General features: G+C 33.4%; 2 protein-coding genes across 3 annotated transcripts; one reads left to right on the top strand and one right to left on the bottom strand.

Annotated features, from left to right (window-relative positions):
- Positions 1–135: 135 nt before the first annotated feature.
- Positions 136–20,794, bottom strand: LOC110620287 (dual specificity protein kinase YAK1 homolog). Of its 2 annotated transcripts, XR_002488791.2 has the most exons (19): positions 20,036–20,794; positions 10,018–10,217; positions 8,135–8,288; positions 7,931–8,040; positions 7,715–7,784; positions 7,546–7,628; positions 7,378–7,456; positions 7,233–7,273; positions 6,151–6,273; positions 5,561–5,711; positions 5,263–5,377; positions 5,078–5,160; positions 4,878–4,952; positions 4,082–4,156; positions 3,085–3,902; positions 1,957–2,109; positions 1,193–1,491; positions 819–1,044; positions 136–637 (listed from the first exon to the last, which is right to left on the bottom strand). XR_002488791.2 is itself a non-coding variant. In XM_021763969.2 (18 exons), the coding sequence occupies exons 1-18, from the start codon at positions 20,180–20,182 to the stop codon at positions 968–970; spliced, it is 2,853 nt and encodes a 950-aa protein (XP_021619661.1). In that variant the 5' UTR covers positions 20,183–20,794; the 3' UTR covers positions 794–967. The 2 variants fall into 2 exon arrangements, 1 of the variants encoding a protein (XP_021619661.1); XM_021763969.2 differs by lacking the exon at positions 136–637 and having other exon boundaries at positions 794–1,044.
- Positions 20,264–26,208, top strand: LOC110621618 (benzyl alcohol O-benzoyltransferase). Its single transcript, XM_043959420.1, has 3 exons — positions 20,264–20,308; positions 25,447–25,844; positions 25,901–26,208. The coding sequence occupies exons 1-3, from the start codon at positions 20,264–20,266 to the stop codon at positions 26,190–26,192; spliced, it is 735 nt and encodes a 244-aa protein (XP_043815355.1). The 3' UTR covers positions 26,193–26,208.
- The last annotated feature ends 1,075 nt before the right edge of the window (positions 26,209–27,283 follow it).

Below are 27,283 nucleotides of genomic sequence, written 5' to 3'. Positions count from 1 at the left end.
TTCTGCAAACATAATCACCACAGCATTAATGCTCTGCTTCTCCTTTCCCCAACATGCAAGTTTTAGGAAAGCTATAGAAGGCTATGTAATCCATGAATGAAACAGAACAACTAAACAGAGGACAAGCTTTGTATAGTCAAATGGCAGACAACCTCAGATACCCATTGAAGATTATAAAAACCACTATTACAGCTCAAGCAAATGGCATATTCTCATTCTATGTTTGAGGATGCTACCAGCCAAATGAACAAACAATCTTTTCCTGGTGCATTAGGTACCTCCCTTTTCATACAGATTTTGCTAGGCAAGAAAGCTGTTCCTAAATTCTACATTCTGTTCTTACTGATAAACTGAACACCCAAGCATGAATCTTACAGTTCAAAGGATCCAAAAACCCATAAGTACGAGGGGTTCAGCAATTTCAAAAGAAACTGTCAACCAAACAAAAACTGCACCCTGTCCCACCTTTTCTAAGCTTTACAACAATAATATCAAGTATGAGGTTCAACAAATCAACATGATGAGTAATTGGAAAACATATGAACTGCTGAATACTCCCGTTGTCACCTTTGCCCTTGACTCCACACAAATTCTTCAAAGCAGCAGCAAATTACACCTTAATAACCAGATCAGATTCCTTCAAATACATGAAAAGCAATCCCTTAGGTTAGTAATATACGTCAAGTAATAAATTGAAAATCTAGAACAGAGTAGCAGGACCACAGAATTATGACTTGAGAAACAGGGGGAGGGAGGGGGTGGAGGAATCAATGATGATATTTGCAAGTTGAGATAATCAGAAGAGGAGAAACCACAACCATGAATTATATTTATGCAAGCACAATGAATGAACATGTCTGGGTGAGGATTTTCTTAGCATCAGTCCACTAGGCTTGTGAACCATCGAGTACAACTTTCTTTCCAACACTCAAAACATAAGCCTCAAAGAAAGAAAACTAAGCTGAAACTAGGCAAGCCGTCCGTAGTCTTTTCTCCCTCGGGATCCTGGTAGAGTGCTTGTGACAGGATGATTAGCCCTACGCCCTACAATAGAATGTAATGAGTTAAAATCATATCTTATTGCCCCTAGAAACTATGTCGATTAGCTAAGTTTCTCTTACGACATTAGTATTGAACAAAATGGAAGAGAAAAACTATAGGAAGAAGTAACGTGTAAACGTGAAGGAAATACCCCATGGCATGCCGTTGTTGAGTGAACTATTTCCTGGAGAAAGGGGGGCCCCAGAATTAAAACTGGACTGAGGGGGCTGGATCTTGATATGATTCCATTCACTACCCCGAACAGCAGGTCTCACATGATTGAAGCGCGGAAGAGATTGCTGTCCTAAACGGCTTGGCGAGTTTTGTGAAATATGAGGCATGAAATGAGAATGCTTTGACGCTGAACGACCATATCCAGCATGCATATCATGAGCTGAAGGAGGGCTGCCAACCTCCACGTTTGTAAATGCTTGAATAGGTCCATTTTGTCTGACATGAATGGAATCAATAATGGTGAGAAAACAGTGTATATATGGTACTGAGTGCCTCCAAAAATACACACAATCTTTCCACAAATAACTTGTGGGGGTTAAACACTACTATCAACTTTTGCAGCTAAGGGATGGCCAATTCCAAAAATTTTAATTTCACCTATAAATCATCATCCAATCAACAACTTCCATCTTTTGTCAACAAGACTTCAAATTCATTTAGAAAACTAAAAGCAAGACCCAAAAATCCATTTAAAATGCTTGAAATTCTCAGAACATGTTCATTTACACAGTGCATGACTAATATGATAATGCATCACTTGCATGAGAGAGAGAGAGAGAGAGAGAGAGAAAGAGAAAGAGAGTGAGAGAGAATGATCCTGTAATTTTTTAAATGAAGATAGATATTTTCACTTGAAAACTAAGTGAATATCCCCAAGAAAACAAAAACAAAAGAGTATACCTTTGAACCAATGAATTAGAGCTCCAGTTTGAAGTCCGGTTAGATCTTCCAAAACCACCCGATGGATCACCTGAACCAAGATGCATGGCTTTGCTGAACTCAATGGTTATGGAGCTGGCCTCTGAACCATCTTCTTGTAGAAGCTGCTCATCACTGGGACATGAATAGATGCTGTTAGAATTGGTGAGATTATCCTTAAAATAAGTAGAATATTACTCCTTAATTTACAGATTGTCTCCTTAATTTAAGGGATATGTTTTCCAAAATTTAAGGATCTTTATCTTGATAAATTTTTATTATAAATGTGTACTACGAATTAAGAGAAGCTAGAAATTGAGAAAAGATGTGCCCTTTTAGTTAATTTCCTTCTGTTTCATTCCTTCCCTTCCCTTCCTTCTTTCCTTGTGATACAAGCTTAACAGATGCCATACCAACAAGTTAAAAAAGCAAAGGCTGTTAAATTACTTGGTTGTTCCAGGTAAGACAGCTATTAGTATCATAAAATTAAAAATCAGATACTTCTGGAACATCAATGGTTAATAATGACTAGGAAAACACTTAAAAGATGCTCTCAGCAGATACACCACCTAACCTCCTAAGTCCTAACTGTACAAATTGAGCAATAATTTTATTATGAAGGGAATAAAAGAATAAGTAATGCATTTTGAGAAGTGGGTGATGAAGATTGCAAACCTGCAAGGAGAATAAACAGACATACAAATTAGAATTAAATCTAACAGAATTGTGGAGGACCAAATTAGTCAAGTACCAAATATGTTCTCTATCAACTTATTGCATTAAATCACACCATTTTGTTTAGATTAATTGTGGACAACCTAGTGACTTCGTTTTCGTTATTGACCAGCCTATGCCATACTAATGAACTTGAAGAAATGCAATCATCAATTAACTCTTGTTTGTCTTCAAAAATAAATAAATTAATCGTATTGGATAAATGGGTCAGCAACTGCTTCTAAGCTAAACCCAAATAGTAACTCCAGAATCAGAACCATTCGATTTTAAACCCTAGAAACTGAGCTAAATCATTGTCATTTGTGACTATCTGCAAGCATTGAAAATATGAAACCATTTGATCTGGTTAAAGTTTATATTGCAACATTTGCATACCTGTAATTGGGATCCCAATCCCCTGGATCTGGCAATGACAGGCTAGCCTCAGGCTTATCATGAGCTGGCCCCACACTTTGAGAGAGCTGCATATTAGAAGGCTTGAAAGAGCCAGGCATATTCTGGATGGCAGAATGACCAGTAGAAGTTCCACTACCTCCATGCTGCTGCATCCAATTTGCTACGCTTGAATTTGATTGCCAATGTGAAGTTGAACTTCCAAGTACTGAAGGATTTCCCTCAGCTTGGAAAGCACTGGTACCATCAGAATGGTGTCCTTGCCAATGCGAAGATGGCGTACTCTCTTGAGAATGGGAAGAATGCCCCCAACCTTTCCTTCTATTGAATTGGGTAACAGCAGCCATTTTTCCTAAAGGTGATCCATGACAGTTGCTTCTTGCTGGTGAAGTTGGACCATAATGTCCTGGAGAACCGGTAGAAACTTGATTGTATGAATTTGGCGGAGTGAATTGTGACGGACTGGTGCCAAGCGGGAGTGGCGCAAAATTTCCTGTCGATGGACTCATACCAATTCCATTTGGATGTGAATACTGAATAAACCTCAGTCTTGCATCTGGACTACTCCCAAGCATCGACAGACCAGCTTGTGCATGCATGTTCATCCCAGAAGGACCAACTGGTGAATAGTATGCAAACATATTACTGCTATCCCCGTAACTCCCATAACTGCTTCCAAGGCCGATACCATCATTGTAACTACCATGGCTTCCTATACTTCCATAACTATTGCCATGTGCATAGGGAACCACTTGAAAATGTGGACTATTATGAAGGGATATTCTCGTCCTGCCCGGAATCTGCATAGAAATAGAAGTGATGTAAGTTTTTCCCCATTTTTCTTATTCTGCAATGTGCATAAAAAATTTGAATGAAATCAGGTCGGATACGTCTCAGTGTTCACAAATTTGCAGAATTTCTAGTCCTTTCTTTAAAAAAAAATGAAGCATGAAATACCTTAATGGGCTAGGAAACTCACATTAGGAGAGAGACCAGCAGCAAACCAATGCCCACCGCCCGGGTGATGGTCCACCTTAAAATGTTGAGCAACAGGCTAAGAAGATAAAAAGACAAAAAGAGATCAGTATTATTTCAAAAGAAAAACAATAGTGTACCACAAAACACTAAACCCACAGAAGTCAAGTAACCCATGAAGTAACCGAGCACCTCAAAACAATACTACCGTAACAGATAGCCTAAGCCAACAAAGAATAGAAAAGGGTGGAAGGGGGAGATGAAAATTGACAATTTTTAGGCTGAAGTAGTCTTTATCTTCCTGTATTTCTTTCTTCTTTTTGTTCAGGAAATTTGATAATTAGCTTCATGCATTAAAAGTCAGAGCTGAAGTTGCATCCAGCATATAAACAAAAACTTCAAGTAAGAACACTGGGAAAGTAAGAACTAGTACCCAAAGAAAACAAATTATAAAGCCCGGGGGTATGGGGCACAACCTCCTATCAATCTCAATTAAATGCAACAAGGTCGACAAGCATAAGATGCAACCTATGTTGCAACGTGCAACTAGGTTCCTTCATGTTTCTTAATTATTTAGAAAAAAACAGTCAACCACAAGAAGTAAATAACAAATAAAAGGGGCAAAATGTACCAAAATCAAACCAAATGAAAGTGCTCAATCAGTTATAAGTACTAATTCAGGAGAAAACAAGTGCAAATAATAGTGAAATACTCATACAGGTCTAGGAAAATTGCTTCAGATATCAATCCAAGCATTAGGAGGAAATGGTTGATAAATACTACACTTCTCATCTACTTACCATGCGAGGAGTCTCTGGAGGAGGCTTGTAGGGGCAGGTGAAAGGCTCCCCTGTTACAAAAGGGTGTTTTGAAGCCTGCAGATAAACAAGTTCCAACTCCAATTATTCAAAGCAGTAAATTTATATTGCACTGCTGGACAAACCGAGTCTTAACACATGATGAGATTGCTGATAACTAGAGAAAGTTCAATTTCAATCACCTGAAAAGGGGACCACCTCTTTGCAGGATCAAACTCAACAAGCCCTCTTAAGAAATCAATCAAAGCTAATCGTACTCGACTCTCTGTTATATATTAATTATACAACAGACATCATATTCTTCCTGAAAGATAGTAAAATATAAAGTTTGTTGAATAGAATCAGATGCAACATATATGAGAATAACCTTTCATAATATCTTCATGTGGCAGATTCTTTCTGTAAGGATAGTTCTTAACAATTGCCTCAAGGTTCATGTGATGGAAATACTCCTTTCCGATAGATGGTTTCTTCAATTCCCTCTGAGCACCAGCAACCATCAGAATCAGGCATGTAGTTAGAGTAATACATCACAAGAGCAGGGGGAAAGTGGGGAAAACACACTATATCTTTAGGCTCTGAAAAGGAAGATCATATAAAGCTATATATTTTCACTTATCTATTGATTTTCCTCTTCCTTCCAGAACTAAAATTTGAACACTTACAGCTTCATATTCTTCCACGGTTAATGCTTGGTAAGCACTTTTGCCATCAAAAGAAACTTCACCATCGCCTGCATTGTGGACATTTCCAATGCACTTAAAGAACTTGCTTGTATTTTTTGCCTCCTTTAGTAGATTATCGGGGGGTTGTCCACTACAACAACACAACCACACATAAAAGGCTGTTCAAAACAATTTCTACGGAATACCCCTTGCTAAAATATTTTAATAACAAAGAATCAATATAGAAGTAAACATGAAGTGAACCCTGTATACAGTAGCATTACCAGAAAAGGTTAGTGCCACTACCATATAGCATATACAAGAAAATGGCTTGTCTACTCAAGAAACAGTAGATAAATACATTTCATAATTCCAATTGGAATGAGAGAAGAGAAGTAGGAAATACAAATAAAATTAAAAAAAAGAAACAAATACCAAAATTCCAAACCTAGTGATATTAAAAATTTAAAGTTGATATAAGGTAATCAAGAGAGATACTGAATTTCACAATGCGAAGTTCTGTGAAAAAATATAATATACTTTAGCTCTTAGTTACCAGCAGGAAGAAAAAAAATGGAAGAAGGACTTACCCAAGTATTTCAACCATTCTCCTCAAAAGATCAAATTCTGAAGCCCCAGGGAAGAGCGGCAATCCAAGAAACAGTTCTGCAACTATGCACCCAAAGGACCACATGTCAATAGCAGTAGTATATCTGAAAAGGGTTAAGGTCCAAGCCAAACCGCCATAATACCACAAAAGCATAAATATGTATGGATCATTATTAAGATAACTGCCTATTCAAAAGCAATAACGGACACTTGAAGCATACTTTTTTAATTGAAGATGGTCAACAGCAGTGGATGATCAGAAAGAAGTGTGTACTATATCATTTCACATTAGTCGGCACTTGGCACTTGGCAGTGCAAGCCAGATATTGGTGTGTTAAAACAATAGGATGATACCTACAGTAATGGCTATCTGCTGAGTCAGCAGGCAGTCACTAGAAAAGGATAGGAGGGTGCAGAAGGGAGAGGCTTTTCATTGCAAAAGATAAATTGTAGTCTATGAATGTGAAATGAAAATTCAGCTCACATGATAAGATGTATTCAAACCCCAAGAAAATTAAACCATGAATCCATGACTCATTATCCAAAACACCCATTAATCTGGAAAATAATTGGTATTCAATTATTTAACTAATTCTGAACCAAACTTAAAAAAATGATGTTATGTATTCTTATAATCCTTTAAACCATGGAAATCTCTCTGTCTCTTAGTAAATGGAAAGAGGCAAAGGACTTGTAACAGAAGTACAATTGGGAACAGCAGCTTCTTTTTTTTTTTTTTTTCGAAAGCAGCTTGAATTAATTATAAAAGGTGCTCAAGCTTAGAGTCGAGGATTTATCAGATGCTGTAATCCGAATTCAGGTTGAAGATCTGCTTTGTTCTAGCAAAGAACTCAACTTCTATGAAGGCATATACTGTGCAACAACATTCTCAGAAGAAACATCTACGTGTGTGCACAAACAAACTGAATTTTGAGCCAGCAACTTAAACTACTTCTAAATTAATAAAGTAATAATATGTCCACATCTGCCCACATGGACCCATGAGATTAGCGATTAGTATTGCTTAGACATAATAAAGCAGTGCCCTGATTTAGAAGGATACTGATACCCAAGAAGGACTTCAGGCGACCTGTAGTAACGACTCTGCAGAATAAACAGAAATATGAAGTTACAAGGCTTTCAAGTTTCAACGTGATTGAACCCAGTATATATGTATAAAAAGCCTGGGAATAAACATATATGTGAACCTGGATGTAAGAGTAAACAGTACGATCCTCCATGCAAGCTGATCCAAAGTCAATTATTTTAATTTCTGCTGTCTTCACACTGTTCTTCACAATACAAAAGTTTGATTTGAACAGAAACAAAGACATTATAGAGATTATGACTAAAACTCATCAAAGAAAGTAATTCACCTTGTGCATAGAAGAATATTTTCAGGCTTCAAATCACAATGAATTATTCCAGCATCTTTTAGTAGAGCCAATCCATGTAAGATCTTTTTGTAGACACATTGAAAAGGGAATAAGGATAGGAGTAACTTCAAACCAGCAACTTTTAACTTTTAAGCATATATTGTCATACCTGTTTAGAGAACAATTGGACAATGCTCAGTGATAGACCCCTGAATTGATTTATCTTAATAAGCTCGTACCTGAAGTAATTTGCAGTGTCAAAAACAAGCTATGCAAAGGAATAAAAATCAACAAATGTACGCATAAATGTAACTGTGTCATTTACAATGCAGCCCCTAAATGCACAGATACAAGAAACTTAATATAGTTAGCCACTATAACTTACAGGTTTGTGTCAAGCAGTTCAAAGCAAATGCACAAATGCCGCTGAAATACAAAATAATCATAGATGCGAACAATGTGGTGCTTATCTTCAGGATCATACTTCTTGTTTAACTGCAATGCACAGAGCACGGAGCAAACAAGGAAAGTTCAGTACAAATATTACAACTATTGGGAGATATAAAGTTAAAGGCTGTTTTTTAACTACCGTTGTCAAAATGGATACTTCAACCAAAGCTTGCTGATAGTAAGCTGGTTGATTTTTAATAATCTTCACAGCAACAAAACTGTTGGTTTCTGCAACCCAGCATTTAGCCACCTGCCCAAAAGTTCCATGGCCAAGAACATCTTTGACAATGTATCTGTGAATGTGATGTAATCAACAGGTAATTAAAATGCTTGAAACTTTCTTTTAGAAATAATTACTCACAAATTAAACCTCATACGTTAAGAAAATTACAACATCATGTAACCTTTAATTTGGATTTCAATAATCACAATCACTTAAGTTCTTTTTGAAATTCTAGAGGTTTAAGCATAATAAAATGAGCTTTAATTTAACACATGATTTGTAAACAATAATTAAGCATTACAAAGAGAGCTTAGAGATAAGTTTAGATATAAGATCTTGACATTTGAATTGTAGTTCAGATAAATTATTTTTATTTCCAATAAGCAAACAGACTATTTTGGCACTTAGAAGTATGGATCAATAATTCAATAGCCATATAAGCCCTTAAACTTTATTTGGGCCCAAACAAGATTTTCAACTATTGATAAGTCTTTTAAACTTTAAGAATAAATCATATAAGCTCTTAAAAGACATATAAAAGATTGATAAGTTGTTCTTTGCCGAACGATTCAAAGGGCTTGTCTATTTGTTCATTATCTTCAACATAGTCACAGTCATCAATTTGATTATGATCTAATAAAGCTTGATTTTGATTATTATGTTGAGAGGTGATAGGCCACTATATAAGCTCACAAACAGTCCAAAAGGATGTTAGTTACCAAAAGATGAGGTAGAACATGAAGAAAATAAATGAATTTGAATTAATGGCTTACTTGACCTATTTTTAAAATTTGAAAGGTTTATTTATTCTATTTTCAAAATTTTGAAGGGCTTATATATCATCTAAGGACTTATTTGATCTAGTTTTAAAATTTAAAGATCTTATTTGATTTACTTTAATAGTTGCATGGCTTGTTTGGACTTTGAAATTGAAAAAAGAAAAAAAAAAGGTTGATGTGACTATTAGCTCATACTTTAAGGGTTAAAAAGGCTGTTTGCTTTGTAAAAACCACACTAGAAAACTTTTTTTGGATTGCCAACAGTTTTCATCATATCCCCAATTATGAACATTTCATGGAACAATAAATAAGAATTTGAGAATATAAGATTAAAAAGGGCTTAATGTTCTAGTAAGGTTCCGGTTGGTACAATAATATTTTAAAGCAAGGACTAAATTGGCATTTGTAATGACCCCACAAAATTTCAGCTGCTACATGTAACTACCCTCAAATTTTAACTACAATTTTATCAAATGTATAGGCTTTTGTTACATCATACTTCAAAAGACTGAAAAATAAATAAAAAAAAAATCTTTAATAATATTCCAAAAGTCGAGCATCTTTCTTTGGCTCATAGAAACAAACTATAGGAAAGAGGAAATCAGGTTTTGTTACGACTCATTTTGCACAGTGGAGCAATATTTGATAGCTTGTTCACAGACCTTCGTTGCTTCTCTCTTTATTTTCTAATTCCCCATACTCTTACCCGAGTTCTTGCATTCTTCATCTATTTTCTATTATTTAAACTACCAACCATCCATCCATTTACTATTATAAACTGACACAAGCAGCATGCCTTCCAGAGTTCTAGTCAGTCCCTAATAACGCAGTTATTAATCTCAAAATCTTAAATTTTGCCAATAACTAGATGCCTTAAACCCATCTACTTCCAATTCCAGCAGATGTCCCTTAAAAGATAGCCCACAACCTTTTCAACTACCAAGATTGTACAACACAGAATGATTTTGAGAAAAGGAGAAAAATATCATGAGGACATAAAAATCACAATCATCGGCAAACCTTCGTTGTGTCTCTAGATTGACCAAGGCAAAGTTTACAGTCAGAATCAGATCAGAGTTCACATTGTCATAACCATCATTCAGGACGCCAATTGATGGGCTGGTCAAATATCTTTTTGGATTTAATTCTTCAGAATACTTGAACTGGGGATTGCATATTTGATATGTCTCAACTATGTCTTTGGTCAGTCTTGCCACAAACTACACAAATTAAAAGCAATCAGTCAGCAAAAAGATCCCCCTCAAAAATTTCCAACTAAAGAGTGTTTCAACTACTTAAAGCAACACAGATCCAACAGAAATGACAATGATGCAGGTAGACACATTCAAACACAAACAAGAAGTTCAATGGACTGTGGCAAAAAGATAAAAAGCCACGAACCAAAAGGCAGATAGACACACAAACTGTGGAAAAGGAATGGTCAAAGTATAGGACCACTATATGGCACCCCAAATGCCAGCAATAACCCAACATCTTTGTTCACAGCATGGTTTCCAATTGCGTTGGCCACCGCATTTGCGGTCACAGGTAACGAAAACAGACCTGTAACGGTTATAACGTAACGGGAACGGCCTATCGCTACGCAAATTTTTTTGAAAAATTTGCAAAATTCATGAAATTAGCAAATATTTAAAGATATAATCAAAAGTAAATTATACAACTATATAATAAGTACAAATATATCTAATAAACACAAATCTATAAGTTTTATACATCATACATAGTAACTGTTGAATCTCACATCGATTGTGGAAAGGGATAATGTGTCCCTTATATGGGTCATAGGCACTCCTCCCCCTTGAGCTAGCTTTTGGGGTGAGTTAGGCCGAGCCCAAATTTAACATGGTATCAGAGCCTCCCCATCCCCATCCGATGTTGGACCTCCCATGAATGTGTCACGCACCATCAAAATTCTGGGCGTAAGGGAGGTGTGTTGAATCCCACATCGATTGTGGAAAGGGACAATGTACCCCTTATATGGGCCATAAGCACTCCTCCCCTTAGCTAGCTTTTGAGGTGAGTTAGGTCTGACCCAAATTTAACAATAACAAACCTCAATTACTTAAAAAATGAGCATTTAATATTTATATTATGCAAAATAATTTAAAATATTTGAAAAAACTACATTTTAATTTAAAGTCGTGTTCTTTTTATACTTACTACCGATTTTTCATAAATTTTTAAACTTGTAAATTTTATATTTATATTTTATACTTAATACTTACTTATCATTTATTATAACTTGTAAGAGCATAAAACTCATTTAATAATTAATAGTAATAATTTCAAGAGAAGTTGATTAATAGCACTTAAAGAGTCTTAAAGTTTGAGAGAAAATTTAGAGAAACTTGAGAGAAATAGAAAAAAGAAGGATAAATTTTGGCTTGGAAGGAAAGTAGAAGGCTTTAAATGTGAAGAAAAAAGTGTCGTTCTCCCTTCAATAATTCATACACTACACTGCAATTGGTCTCTTGTAGCAATTCTAAAGATTCTACCCATCAAATGAAGGTAACGGCATTTATGGCCGTTAAGTCGCAGCCAATAATGGTCGTGGCCGTTATCGACACAATTTTTAATCGCCGTCAAATAACGACCTTAACGGTAAGGGCTCATTCAAAAACATTAAAATAATGGCCGTTACATATTTAAAACCATGGTTCATAGACAATGTTGATTGTGAAGACTCAAAACAAAAGAAATTTGGATAGCCTTTATATGTACCTTTACCTTGTTTATAATCCGCTACTAAACACATACATGATTTGTGAATAACATCAAACATGCAAGTGCTTGTCAATATATATGGTTACAAATCATGGATCGAGTAAATTTGGACATCATGTAAATGAAGTCTCAAAAAATACATGTTCATTGCCACAAGGATTTCACTATAATTTCCTCTCATCATGCACCAATCATAATGAATGTTTAATAATCATCAATTTTAGGTTGACTGATTTAAAGATCAGTGACCTATTAGATTTTATCAAACCTCATGTCACATACTAATTTATTCCATTTGATAACATATAAAAAAATAGGGCCTACTAAGATCATGATGACACGTGTACACCTGATTCAAAAGGGACATGTGAACTTTCCATCTGGTCGGACTACGCAATAGGAAGCCCTGACCTATTGAGTATAAAGAATCAGACCTCCGATACCCCTAAGTTTACCAAAGTCCGAAATGGACAGACCGACCTCTTCAAAACCTGGAGAGGGCAGACAGACCTCTTCAAAACTTATACTACAACGAAGCTTTGAAAGCAGGTGTGGCCAACCTCAGTGACCGGAAGAAATTCAACTCTATATAGGTCAGATGAATCAGGCACGACTCGATGAAGCAAGAATAAGGATGCTGACCTCCTACGCATTGGTCGTCTCCTTCATATGGTACCTAAATCATAAATACACATGCAGAAGATACGAACTAGCCAGCTCCGCATTTATTGTCCTGTTGCCTATCATTAATGAGCCGTCTGACACACCTACCAAAGAGCATCCCTGCCTAACCCGATGGGGACACGGCACCAGAGACATCAAAGCAATAAGCGATCGGAGGTATATATACCATTGAACTAATCCTAAAAAAGGGACATCTTCTCGAAGGAGAAAACCCTCTCTCTCACGCGGACACACGAAGAGGAACCCAAAAATCCATCCTCACTCTCTCGAGAGCTTCTCTTCTGTTCTCCTCTTCCCTTCTCTGTTTTATTTCTCTCAAACACCATTAAAAGGGCCCAAATCTGATTTGAGCATCAGAGGGTCTCACCGGAGCACCCCGGCGAACCTCTTACCGTCTTCTCATATTTTGCACATCCCCTTACTCAAAATCAAGTATGGACGGACCTTATGAAACCAATCACAGATTGATGATCAACCCATTGAATCGAGTGTCCGCATCTGGACACCACGCCGCATCTCACATCTTCACCATCTAAGTCTTCCATTGAGGAAAAAAAGGACTAAACCTCCAAGGTTTAGAATAGCCATAAATGAATAGGTACTCCCAGATGGAAACACCTTGCTTCTTTAAGAGTCATCACAGTACTTCTCCCAACATTCTATTGCATTTTTATGGCTTCTCTAGATGGAAGGGGTAAAAAGAAGAAGAAGAAGAAATCTGGAAGAATAGCTTATGCAATGTATGGGAAGAGGGAAAAATAATGGGTAGAAAATAAAAAAGGACATGATTGTTCCTCGCGCAGGAAGCAAAGAGAAAGTGAGGGGAAGAGAAATGGAGGGGGAAATAACACAATATTTTCCTTTTGGGCCCACCAATTTTATTCTCTCCAAATTGGAGAAGAAATAGGTGCAAAGTTAGAAATTTACATCTACATCCTTTATTGATAATCTAGAAAGTAAAGCCCAAATTTTGTAATTTGAAATCTTTTTATTAACTTTTTCTTTCTTTATTTCTTCCCATCCAAACAAAGGAGAGAAGTACAATATCTTCTCAATCTCTTCCTTTTCTCTTGCTCCCTATTTTCTCTCACACTTTTCTTTCTGCATATTTTCATATCTCCAAGTGTTCTAGCCAAATGTGATAGGGCTTGATGAGATGAGATCCAAAAGGCCAAAAAGTAACAATATAAAACTATAAGCATGTTAATCACAAAAGAAGTCCTAACTACCAAGAAAAAAAAATGCCAAGAAATATGCAGGGAGCTCTTAGCCCAAAACAATAAACAGAAACCATGATTCAATATAAACCTACAGAAGGCAATTCCCCCATTAAACTTCTACTATTTCTTTACCACCAAGAAATTACAATAGTGTTATGTCAAGGTCTATTGACTATTCAATTCTTTTTTACTCTTGTTTTCTCAAGAGCATGTTGTTTAAAGAGATAGATAATGGCAATGCATATCTGTGAAACCAGAAAAATCCTGTCCATAGCAAGTCTGTCAATTAATGATCTTAAAAGAAATGTCCAGCATTCCACTCTAACAAAACACACCAAATAATGCAGAAAAAATAGCATGTTGTAATCTCTATCTTTCCCTCTCTTTCTTGACACTTCACTCCATGATTCATTCAATAAAACAGCTTGTATTCCTTTTTCTCCTTGCTTTGATGCCTCAAGCTTTATTATCTTGTTCTCGTAAACAAAGAGGAGAAACAAACTAATGATCCTCAATATTTGAATCGCTCAAGTTGAACTCCCACTTAAAATTTATCAAAGTCATGATCAAAATGCCCAATCTAGTCTCTTACTTCCTCATTATTGAAATTCTAATATGACCCACGGATAATATTACAGACTTTTAGTAGCATTACCACTTTATTTGGTTCATATTGTGATATGAGTCAGGTTTATTGAGATTTAGGAGCTGTTTGACATTGCTTTAGAACTGCTATTGAGAAAAGCACTTTCTTAAAACTACTATTTAGAAAATATTAAAAAGTAATTTAAAATTATTTTGAATAGAATTTAGTCATAAGAATACTAAAATAACAAAACAGTTTTCCCCATGCTACTTTTTTTCAACAGTATCTAAAATGGTGCTTTATCAAAAAGCACTTTTCTAGCCTCCAAACTCAATGCCAAACAACCTCTTAGTGTTTGCAAGATTTTCTTTCCAATGCTACCTTCTACTATTATTTATAAATTCTCTGATCTTCCCCATAATGCCCGTATTCACTTCCCCTCCACTTCACTCAATCACAAGTTCAAACTAACCAGCCATAGCTTATGTATCCTCATGTACACTGGGGGTCCTCAATAAGTCTAATCTGTGCACTGTACCCGGCATCCATTTTGCACAGTTCTTCCTCTGTTTTTGAAAATGGCTTATGTTATATGCGTCTTGAATTCTAAGGATCAAGATTGCCATATGGATAATCCAATAAATTCAGAGAAATAACACAAACAGATTTTCAGTGAGATTTTTTGCGATGGTGAACAGTTTGGATTAATGTCTGCTCATGTAACCAACCAATTTGACACTCTTGTACCCGATGGAAATCCTCCATTATTCAGGATTTAGTTTCCTCTATGCATAGACAAACACACACTCTTGTTCCATCAGGGTTTCACATAATTTTCCTATTAAATGTTCATGAATCAGATTTATTGAAATATAGGGCTCACAAGATTCTCTCTCCTATTACGTTCTATTATTATAATTGTTGAGATACTTTCTAAATAGCCTAGATTTGTAGTAATTGATGTCTGCTCATGTAACCAACCAATTTGACACTCTTGTACCTGATGGAAATCCTCCATGATTCAGGATTTAGTTTCCTCTATGAATAGACAAACACACGCTCTTGTTCCATCAGGGTTTCACATAATTTTCCTATTAAACGTTCATGAATCAGATTTATTGAAATATAGGGCTCACAAGATTCTCTCTCCTATTACGTTCTATTATTATAATTGTTGAGATACTTTCTAAATATAGTAATTGTGCGCATAATTAGGGATATGATTGTGTGATATGATTAGGACATGATTAGGAAATTAATTTATTGTTATAAGTAGAGTATATACCCAATTGGCTTGAAGGGAATCATGAAGCATCTTTCTCTCAAAATCTCTCACTTGCTTATTTCATCACTGTTCCATGGTATCAAAGCTAAGCATCTTGGCCTATCTGTGAGTGGGAGATATGTTCCATGGTATCAAAGTTAATCTCACCGCCCAGGACACTAATCTCACCGATCTTCAATTGGCACCTCCCTAAAGCGCCGTCACCAGAAATGCCGCCATGCGCCGCCACTCTGTTTTTGCATCCAGTACACGCACCAGTGCGTGACTCTTATTCCGGCGACCTTTTCACGTCGGCGATCCTACCCCCAGACTCACCAGAGGAAGGAGACTCTAGCCCACCTGCTCTGGTCACCTGCCTAGCTCTCCTTCACCTATCCTTCATGAACAGTAAATTCAGGACTATTGTTCATGTCTTGAAGCAGATTCTCTCTCAACATGTCTAAAAAGCAGATAATCTTAAATACAGTTCTCATGGCCCAATCAAATAAAGTAAACTCACGTTTCAAACCGAATTCAGTCACTCTAAATGAAGCAGAGTACAGAGAATATCTACAGTTTCGAGCTACTTAGCAACATTCTTTTTCAAATATTGCTCATTTTGGTAACTCTTTTGCTTGTCTAACCAAGTCTTTACCTATTGGTTCATGGATTCTCGACTCTGGTGCTTTTGATCATATCTCTGGTAATCCCAATCTTTTCTCTACTCTTGTTTTATCTTCTACACCATCTAAAGTCAACTAATGATTCACAAACTCAAGTTAAAGGGATAGGTTACTTATATCCCCTTAACTAATGTTTTATTCACTCCCAAATGTCTATACAACCTAAGACCGAAGTATTGAGAAGATAATTGGAGCAGAATATGAATCACACAGATTGTACTATTTTTCCACTTCTAACCCTCTAATTGCTTTTGTGTCTACCACTTCCACTGAACTCATTCATAGTCGTTGGAAACATCCAAATCTAAACAAGTTACAGAAATTGGTTCCTAGTCTCTCTTCCTTGCCTTCTTTAGAACGTGAGTCTTGTCAACTTGGGAAGCAAACACAAGCTTATTTTCCCAAGCAAGTCAATAATAGGGCCACTTCTATATTTGATATTGTTCATTCAGATATTTGGATTCAAGTCGAGTTAGTACAATTTTGGGATTTCAATATTTTATTATCTTTATTTATGACTATTCTTTCTAATGAAGAATCATTTTGAGTTGTTCCCTATTTTTCATAAGTTTTATGCTGAAATCCATAATTAATTTGGTGTTTGCATTAAGATATTGTGAAGTTCTTATCTATTTAGAGTATTACTCATCAGACTTCTTATTCTCATACCCCACAACAAAATGGAATTGCCAGAACGAAAAAATCAACATTTGATCACCTTACTCCTACATCATAATGCTCTGTTGTGTTTTTGGGGAGAAGTTGTCTTTACGGCCTATTACTTGATTAATCGAATGTCTTCCTTTTGCAGCATCAAAGCCCTCATTCTGTTCTATTTTCTAACCAAAATTCCACCCAGTTGTCTCTGCGTGTTTTCGGATATATATGCTTTGTTCATGATTATACTCCTGGCAAAGACAAACTCCGGCCCAAATCAGTTAAATGTGTTTTTCTTGGCTAGTCACAGCTTCAAAAAGGCTACAAATGCTATGACCCTACTACTAATAGATATTTTGTCATCTTTTTTGAAACCTCTCTTTACTTTTCTTCTAATCCAACACACAAAACCTTTGTTCTTAGAGTTTTACCTATACCTTTGACTCTTATTTCTCCTTTGCCTCAAGTGTGTCCATCTCTCACTTCTATACCACCTCTTCAAGTCTACACACGTCGGCCTCACTCATCTGCTAATAACAATCACCTATCTACTAATAACAATAATATTTTTCTCCCTAATGTAGGTGCTTCTAATAACTCACCTCTCATTCCACCATCACCTATGTCGGTCATGCCTTCAGCAGCAACAACTACTCCTCCTCTTGCTCTGCGAAAAGGTATTCGCTTTTCTCGGAATCCTCATCCCATTTATAATTTTCTGAGTTACCATCATTTGTCTCCTTCTTATTATACTTTTATTTCTGCTGTGTCTGATGTCTCTATACTCAAGACAGTTAAAGAAGTATTGAATCATCCTGATTAGTGTAATGCCATGGTTGAAAAAATGACTGCTCTTCATAACAATGAAACTTGGAAACTGGTATCCTTACCACCTGGCAAGTCTACCGTTGGTTGTCAAGTTAAATTGATCACCTTAAAACTCGCCTTGTAGCTAAAAGTAACACACAGATTTTTGGGCTTGATTATAGTGATATTTTCTCTCCAGTAGCCAAAGATAGCTTTTGTTCGCTTCCTTATCTCATTGGCTACAATTAATCACTGGACCCTTCATCAACTAGACATTAAAAATGTTCGCTGAAGAAGTTTACATGGAGCAACCTTCGGGGTTTGTTAGTTCAGGGGGAGTCAGGCTTAGTATGTCGTCTTCGGCACTCTTTGTATGGACTAAAACAGTCTCCAAGAATATGGTTTGGATGATTCAGCATTGTAGTTCAACAATTTGAAATGTCTCGAAATAATTCTGATCATTATGTATTTTTTTGTCATAATGGTGATAAATACATCTACTTGGTGGTCTATGTTGATGATATTGTTATTACAGGAAATGATCATGATGGAATCTCTTAGCTTCAACAACATTTGTTCAGTCATTTCCAAACTAAAAACATGGAGAAATTGACGTATTTCTTGGAGATTGAAGTGGCACAGTCTAAAATAGGTATTGCGATTTCTCAACAGAAATATTCTTTGGATATATTGGAAGAAATAGACATGTTAGGCTGTAAATATGTGAACACTCCCATGGATCCAAATGTCAAACTTGTTCCTGAACAAGCCACTTAAAGATTCTGCTAGATATAGAAGATTAGTTGGCAAGCTCAATTATCTCATTATTATGCGACCAGATATTTCCTTTACTGCAAACATGGTTAGTCAATTTCTTCAAACCTCCTATAATAGTCACTAGGATGCAGTCACTCGCATTCTTAGATATATCAAACGAGCTCCAAAACAAAGTCTACTCTATGAGGACAAAGATCCCTCACAAATTGTTGGCTATTCTGATACAGAATAGACGATCTACTGCAAAATATTGTATTATGATTGGAGAAAATCTTATATCCTGAAAAAGTAAAAAAACAAGGTATGGTTGCAAAATCAAGTATAGGTATGGTTACAAGATCAAGTACAAAAGCAGAATATCGAGTTATGGCTCTGGCAACATGCGAACTCATTTGGTTGAAGCAACTCTTTTAAGAGTTGAAATATGGTGATACTGACCAAATAAACCTGATATGAGATAATCAAGCTACTTTCCATATTGCATCAAATCCAGTTTTGTATGAGAGGATGAAGCATATAAAGATAAATTGTCATTTTATCAAGTAAAAGGTTGAGTCAGGATGCATTTCTACTAGCTTTGTCAAATCAAATGATCAACTAGTTGATGTTTTCACAAAATGTCTTCGGAGTTCATGAATCAAATATATTTATGATAAGCTTGGTGATATGTACACTCTTGAGGGGGAGTGTTGAGATGCTTTCTATAAATAGCCTAAATTTGTAGTAATTGTGTGCATAATTAGGGATATGATTGTGTGATATGATTGGAATATAATTAGCTATAATTAGGGAATTAATTTATTCTTGTAAATAGTATATATATCCCAATTGGCTTGAGGGGAATCATGAAGCATCTTTCTCTCAAAATCTCTCTTTCTTTTTTTCATCACTATAAAACAGAAGCTAAACGTGAACCATGCCAAAAAAAATCTGGAAATTCTCTGCTTCTATAGTTTTAATGTTTTGGCTCTTAAATCACCTAGTGATTTAGGGTTTATTGCAACAGCTTGCAGAACGTATAGAGATATTCAATCTTTCTCATTAAGTCCTATTGAGAACTTATAAGTGCCGCACTGGATGCTATTCAAAAGTTGCATGAAAAAGCATCTATATGTTTGCCCTTTTCGTTTAGTCCTTTTTGAAGCCAATAAACATACTTTATAATCTCAAATGGTGAATCTTTAATGCCTTTTGACCATAATCACATCAAGGAAGGCAATCCAGCAATTGCATTTGCCTATAGGCTTTGTTCTTCTTTGTTATTTTCATCCTCATGCATTATCAAATGTACAGTTGCCAATTCATCATCTGTGTTTTAGACATTGTGCATATAGATATGGAAACTGTTGCCATTAGGTTGGCATCACTTCCACATAGAATGGGATTCTTCAACTAAAAAGGGTAGAATCTCCATCACTAAGCTGCCAATGCCACTCATGATCCAAATCCTAAAGTTTTCCATTCACATATCTAAAAAAAATGCTCCAGTTTCAATAGGCAAACTAAAACCCACCATCTCACAAATCAGCATCGCAATTAAACAATTCAAAAGACTAGATTTAAAAAATAAAAAAAAAAGAATCAAAAAGCAAAAAATATCGAGATGAACACTCACAGGTCTTCTCACTACAACCCTCAAAGTTTCTGCCTTGTACGCAGGTTCACTGCCCGACGTATACGTCTTAAATGCTAGCTGCCTGGGCCGCCACCGTTGTGAAGACGCTTCCCATTCTTGAGCTTCATTAGTGGTCAGCTCATCCATTGACTACCAAAATAAAAAAGAACAAAAAGGGCAAAGAAACCCCAATAATCAAACTCCTATCCGGAATTGCTCCATTGCCAAATGAATCAACACAAGCAGCGCCACCAGAAAATTCAGATTGATCAGGTAATGGACAGTCCAGTTAGAACACCCAATTGCGGTTGAACAAAGAAGTGGAAGAACCCACCAACAGATTCTAATCCCATATCTCTCTCATTCACTCACATGAAGTCAAAAGCACAAAATCCCATTACTTGATCCATCAAAAATAAACAAGATTCAGCTTTGAATTGGATATGAAGCGATCACTATTTGCTCTTGATAGATTAACAAAACAACACAAAAAAAAAAGCAATAGATGAAAAAAAAATCAAAATCACTAAAAGATTTTAACAAGAGAGGATAAAAAGATGAAATTTAAGAATTATAATTTAAAAAAATAAAAATAAGGACAAGGTAAAATAAGAACAAAAGAGATTAATGCATGAATAGAGACACTGTTGGAGGTTCTATGGAAAGAGATAGAGAGAGGTTTAGAGAGAGAAAGAAGAGAGAGAGAGAGAGAATTCTTTTATATAAATTTCTTGCTTTGCTCCAAAGAGGAGAGTTCTTTGTTTCATAAGATTTGTTTGTTTATGAAACGCAGCCACAGCCGCAGCCATAGGCAATGTGTTTTTTTCTTCTTTTTTTAATTAAATTAATTTATAATAATTTTTATATATTTAAATAATTTTTTATTATTTTCATTATTCTGTATTCTCTCATATTTCTATTTTTTTAATCTTGCCATGTCAGAATTAAGATAATCATATTAAAAAGGAAAATGAGAGAATATGTCGAATTAAAAATCAACACTTATTCAATTCAGTATTTAAATTAAAATTAAAATTTTAATATTTATAAAAATTAAATTAAATTAATTTTAATCAAAAATTAAATTAAATCGAATTGATTTAATTCGATTCGATTTGATTTAATTCGATTCGATTTGATCGATATTAATTTTTAATAAATTTTTTATATTTTATATTTTATTTTCAATATTTATTATAAATTTGGCTTCTGTAAAAATATTAAATTAAGTATTCTAATTTATTTTCATTGTGTGTTTCTTAACTAATTTTCTACAAATTTTTTAATAGAAATATTTAAATTAAAATATAATAGCTTTTGTATACAATGCGTGTAATAATAAATTTGTTATATAAAAATAAATATCATTAAATTAAATATTTATATTAAAAGTTATATAAAATATTTAAAACAAATATAATAGATACATAAATTAAAATATAAATATTTAATTTAATAATCATTAAAAAAATAATTTTTATTGACTTTATTTTTCTAATATATTAAAATAGATAATTTTTTTTATTATATACATATTAAAAATATTAAATTTTATTAAATATAAAAAAAATATTCTGAACACTTATTTAGAGAAATAATAATTATAATAGATTGTATTAAAAATAAAATAAAATTAATAAGATTATAATATTAATTTTTATATTGATTAATAATATAAAAAATTAATAATAATTTTGAAATAATTAAAAAAATATAAATAAATTAAAATTATGAAATAAAAGGAATAGCATTTATAAAAAATAAATAAATTTATATTAAATAACATGAATTAAATTATTTTTACTTTCAGAAAATAAATAATTTTTTTTACTTGCTTGCTACAACTCCAAATACTCTAAATTTTAGAAAATCCATAAATGTGAGTTATTTTATGCATTTGAAAATTTAATAATTTTTTTACACTTTTTATTTTTTTTTTAAATAAATTTAGAAAATGTTGAATATTACTCAACTTATTTCACACGTTGGTTTCAATTGGAAAAACGGGCACGTAATAGTTTTTTTAATTAGTAAGATTATTTTCATGCACGAAATAATCACGTGCAAGTTATCGATCGCATATTTATAAAATATGCCCCAACTATACTTTAAAAATTACATAAATCGTGATATTTATTCAAGTCTCTGTTCGGCGGCACAGTGTTTAATATTTAGATTAAATTAAAATAATAATTTTAATTATTTATTATTTAATTATTATTTTTTGTAATAATATTTAATAGTTAAATTAATATTTATTAAAAATTTATTTTTATATACATTTAGTATTTGATAATCATTAGTGTTATTTTTTTTATTTTTATATTCTCTTATCGTTTTATAAATTTATAATTTTAAATTTTAACATCACTATTTTTTATATTATATAATTAATTTATTATATTTATAATTAGAGTTAACATTATTTTAATTTAAAATTTTAATTTAATTTTTTATTCATTTCAATTTGATTCTGTTAAATTTTTAATTTTAAAAATTAAAATTATTTTAATTTGATTTGATTTTAATTTAAAAAAATTAAAAATTAAATCGAATCGATTAGTAATAATAATATATTATTTTCAATAATATAGAGATCATATCATATTAAGGTTAAAATATTTTAATAAAATTTTAAAATATTAAAAATATAGTATAAAAAATAAAAAATTTATTAAAAATTTAAACTGATCAAATCGAACTGAATCAGATTGATTCGATTTGATTTAATTCAATTTCTGACTAAAATCAATTCAATTTGATTTTTATAAATAATAAAATTTTATTTTTGATTTATTTAATTTAGTTCGATTTAATCGATCGAATACTCATACTATTCATAATAATATTATTTATTTATAGCATATTAAAAAATAACACTAATTTATTTTTATTATTTATTTATTAAAAAATATTAATTTATAATTATATCAATATTTAAATAATATTTATTCATATTGGACAGCGATAAAAATAAATTACACTTTTTATTTCCAAAAACCTTGAACTTTGTTTAGCCAAAAAAAGGTTTCTCAAGGTAAATTTTATGGTTTTTAAATCTTTATATTTTTTTATTATTTTGAGAAAATTGAATAATTTTTTAAAATATTCAGAAATTTTAAAAAAAATATTCTTAATCCTCTAATTTCCTGAGAATAAAGGTTTTATGCTAGTATTTTATTCTACTAAATCCAATTAAAATAAATTTAATTAATAAATTATTGAGTTTGTCACGGGTTGAAATTTTATAAATAATACTTTATTAGGTTCAAATTTTATTTTGAGATATATGCTATCCGAAACTCATTTAAATAAATAAAACTTTTTACATGAATAATTAATTAATACATTTTTTTTATAATTTTATAATGTATTTTACACATATTTTATATTAAATAAATAAAATTTAAATTTTTATTTATTTAATAAATTTTTAAAATAAAATAAATTTGTTATGTAAAATGCTAAAATAAAGTTTATAAAATTAAATAAATTCAAATATTTTTTGGACAATACAAATAAAATTTTTAATATTTTTTAGTAATTTAAAATAATATTTTTGAGTAATTTATAAATATTAATAATTTATAATATTTTTTATAAATTATTAATTAAATATATAAAATTAAAAATATATTAAAATATTATTTGAGTGGTAATAATTTAGAATAAATTTTAATTTATAGTGAACTAAGATTCAGAGAGTTTATTAGTCGTGGACACATTAATAAGATTTCAATTAAACAGAAAAATTAATGAACCAAAATTGGTTATTAGAAAGTTAATATATCTGTGTATTTGCACTCCGAGACTTAGCCTGGTGGAAAGTGCATATTTGTAGTCTTGAAAGGTCTAAGGTTCGACTCCCCCAACCCCTATTTCAAAAAAAACAGGAATGTTCGATTTGGATTGGTTAAGGAGTTTATATACTTTAGTCTTCCTTTTTTTTCGCTTTAAATACTATAAAGAAGGTTTTTATAGGCTTAAAAAAATTTCAAATTTCAAAAATCTCAAGTAGCGATTTTTCAAAAACCGCTTAGCAATTATGTTCTCTATTTAATAGTGCTCTTTTGAAAACCAATGACGGTGAAATAATCTGTCAAGAACTATGCACAACGAATAGAGAAGAATAATTCATTTTTCCAATATCGTAAATAACTCTCGAAGAAATGAAATGGTATCTGATAATGAATAAAAAAATAAAGTCTTTCAAGATCATGACATGTGTATACGAGATTGGAAGAGATGCGTGAATCTCTCCTCTTAAGCTAACCAGACTATATAAAGTCCGACCAGTAGAATACATTATCGGACCTTTAATACTCCCGACTCTCCCATGCACCCGGAATGAGCAGACTGACTACCCCCGTACTCATACTACACACGAGAGCTCAATGCGAAAACTACCGACATTTGTAAAGTATGAACCGATGGAACTAGAATAATATACCGACCTCCTACACTATGAACGACCACATTATTCTCCTCCAACGCATTAAATAAGCAGGCCAAAAGTCTTATTTGTGTGGCATACACGACAAACTTTGAATCTGTCCTCCATTAATGTATGGCGTGTTAGGCAAGAAGGCTCACGTCATATATGATAGAATAATGTCATATACTATAGAACTTGATGCTAGAGGTCATCAGAATGACTAACCAGTATATATATCCCTATTAGCTTCGGTTTTGATTTGATTTTAGTTAAATTTAATGATTTGAATTTATGATAAAAAAAAAAATTTATCTACTTTGGATATATGTACGTAGAGTTAAGGGATAAAATAACCGTAATATTTGTATAAAAGTTAGAAATTCATATATAGCAATTTTCATAAAATTTAAAACTACTTTATCAATTTGTTAAACTATTTGATAGAAAAGTAAAATCATAACAGTTTTTCTTTAATGATTTAATATGATCTTTTACTCACTTTTTGACATTTATTCCATGACTTCTTTTATTTTAATCTCGTTTTGCTCTAATATTTGTTCAACTTTCTCTAAAGAAAATATAGTTTGAAAAGATTCTACAATTCATTTTAATCCCGTTTTGCTTTAATATTTGCTCAACTTTCTCTAAAGAAAATACAGTTTGAAAATATTCTACAAGACGAGCTCATGTGCATGAGAAAAAGATAATTGGAGTTTCTGATTTTGCAATATCAGACGATCTAAGACCAAACTCTCCTTTTATTACTTTCAGAAATTTTAATCCATTTATTTAGATTAAAAGCAGACTGACAAGTTACCAATTTCAACCAACAGTTTGTCTACACTTTGTATACAATTTTCTTACAGACAAGTCCTGTAAGCCTGCCATGCCTTACAGATCCATGAGCACCAACCTTACAGGTATATGTTGACCATTCCCGCACTTCGATTCGCTTACTGTTCAATACGTTCACTAGCCATGTCATCTCTACCAGTCCCCGCTATGTTCAAGATCCACAGGCGTCAACCTGAGCTCCTCAGATGACCAAGACTCTCTTCGATTCCAAATTCCCATCTTACAAGTTTATCGTCATCACCCCTCTATGCAAATAAAAGACCCTGTTAAGGTCATCGGGGAAGCTCTTGCTAAAGCACTTGTGTTTTACTATCCATTTGCTGGTAGGCTTCGAGAAGGGCCTAATCGCAAGCTTTTGGTGGAACACACTGCTGAAGGTATCTTGTTTACAGAGGCTGATGTCGACGTTACTCTTGAGCAGTTCGGCGATGCACTAATAATGTACGTAGAAAATTCTATCCTCCTTTATTACGAGAAGGCTATTATGGCAACGGATTTGCATGTGGTAACAACTACCAAAAAAACTCACCCAGAATCTTAGAATTGGTAAAGAAAGCTACTATGAGGATGAGCAGAGAATACATACAATCGGTGGCAGATTTAATGGTAATTAAAGGCAGACCTCATTTTTATTCGGAAGTAGTTTATACAATTTCGGATGTGAGACATATAGGATTTAGAGAGGTGGATTTTGGATGGGGCAAAGCTATATGTGGTGGGCCTGTGAAATCTATCCCTAGAGGGGTGAGCTATTATGTGCCATTTGAAAATAAAGGGGAAAATGGAATTGTGTTTCCAATTTGCTTGCCAGCCCAAGCTACGGAGAGATTTGCAAAGGAGCTAAGAAATTTGTTGGAGGGAAGCTAGCTCACCCTTTAATTTCTTTTCTTTGGATGGGCAGGCTTAGGCAGGATAAGATTCTACTGCTCTTTTGTAATTCTACTGCTTTTCAAAAGAGCAAATTATTTTGAAAATTTTATCAATACCTTTGTATATAAATTTATTAATACATTTTATTTTTAAATTAAAATTAAAAAAAACATAAGTTATTTTATTTTTTTAAAAATATTTTCTATGAAAATATTTTTAAATACAAATTATTTTTTATAAATAAATAAAAATTAAAAAAATAAATAATTTTTAAAGAAAATAACTTCTTTTTTTAAATAATGAGCGATTCTGTGATGTTTGACAATTCTATTAATAATATTATGTGTAAATTTATTAATATTTTTTTATTTTTGAATTATAATTAAAAATAAAAAATAATTCAGAAGTTTCTTTTTTAAATTGTTTTTCATAAATAAACAGAATCTCAAATAAAATTTCAATTTTAAATCAATTCCATATATAGAAATGGCTTTAGCTTATTTAGAATGTCAATCACAATTTTTTTTTCCTAATATGAAAATGATCATTTTCCTTGAAGGGAACTTTGTGCATTGCATATAAGACCTTTTCGTTTAAGTGATGATGACCGCTGGATTCCTTCACCCCAGAACAGGGGCTTGACCCCAGCCAAAGGCCCATGACACAGAGGCCCACGTACTTGATACCCCCCAACAAGCCTAGCTCATCCCAGCTTCCGGGCCGGGCTCGACCAAGCTTCCTCACTCAGTCCAGCCTGATCCCTGACCAGCAGACCCCTCTCAGGCCCAGCGTCCAGCCCAACTCTCGGCCCAGCCCGGGGTCCAGAACAGTACTCACCAGACAGCCTGGCAGATCCGCTCGAACGTACGCATGAGGAGAATCAGAGGCCGTTACGCATGTGACAGGCAGCTGATACCCTAGTACACCCGAATCTGTATGGCAGAGATGCGTGGCCCAATCCTGGAGAGACCTTTACACGTCACCAGCAAGCAAGACAATATATAAAAGAGGAGTCCCCTCCTCAGAAAGTTTAAGGCCTTATTCAGTAATACAAAACCCTTGTAAAACCCTATTCAATTGGATCTCAG

This window comes from Manihot esculenta, chromosome 8 (assembly GCF_001659605.2).
Source record: "Manihot esculenta cultivar AM560-2 chromosome 8, M.esculenta_v8, whole genome shotgun sequence".
In the NCBI taxonomy this organism is placed as follows: domain Eukaryota; kingdom Viridiplantae; phylum Streptophyta; class Magnoliopsida; order Malpighiales; family Euphorbiaceae; genus Manihot; species Manihot esculenta.
Note: the sequence above shows the minus strand (reverse complement) of the source record. Positions and strands in the feature narration are given on the sequence as shown.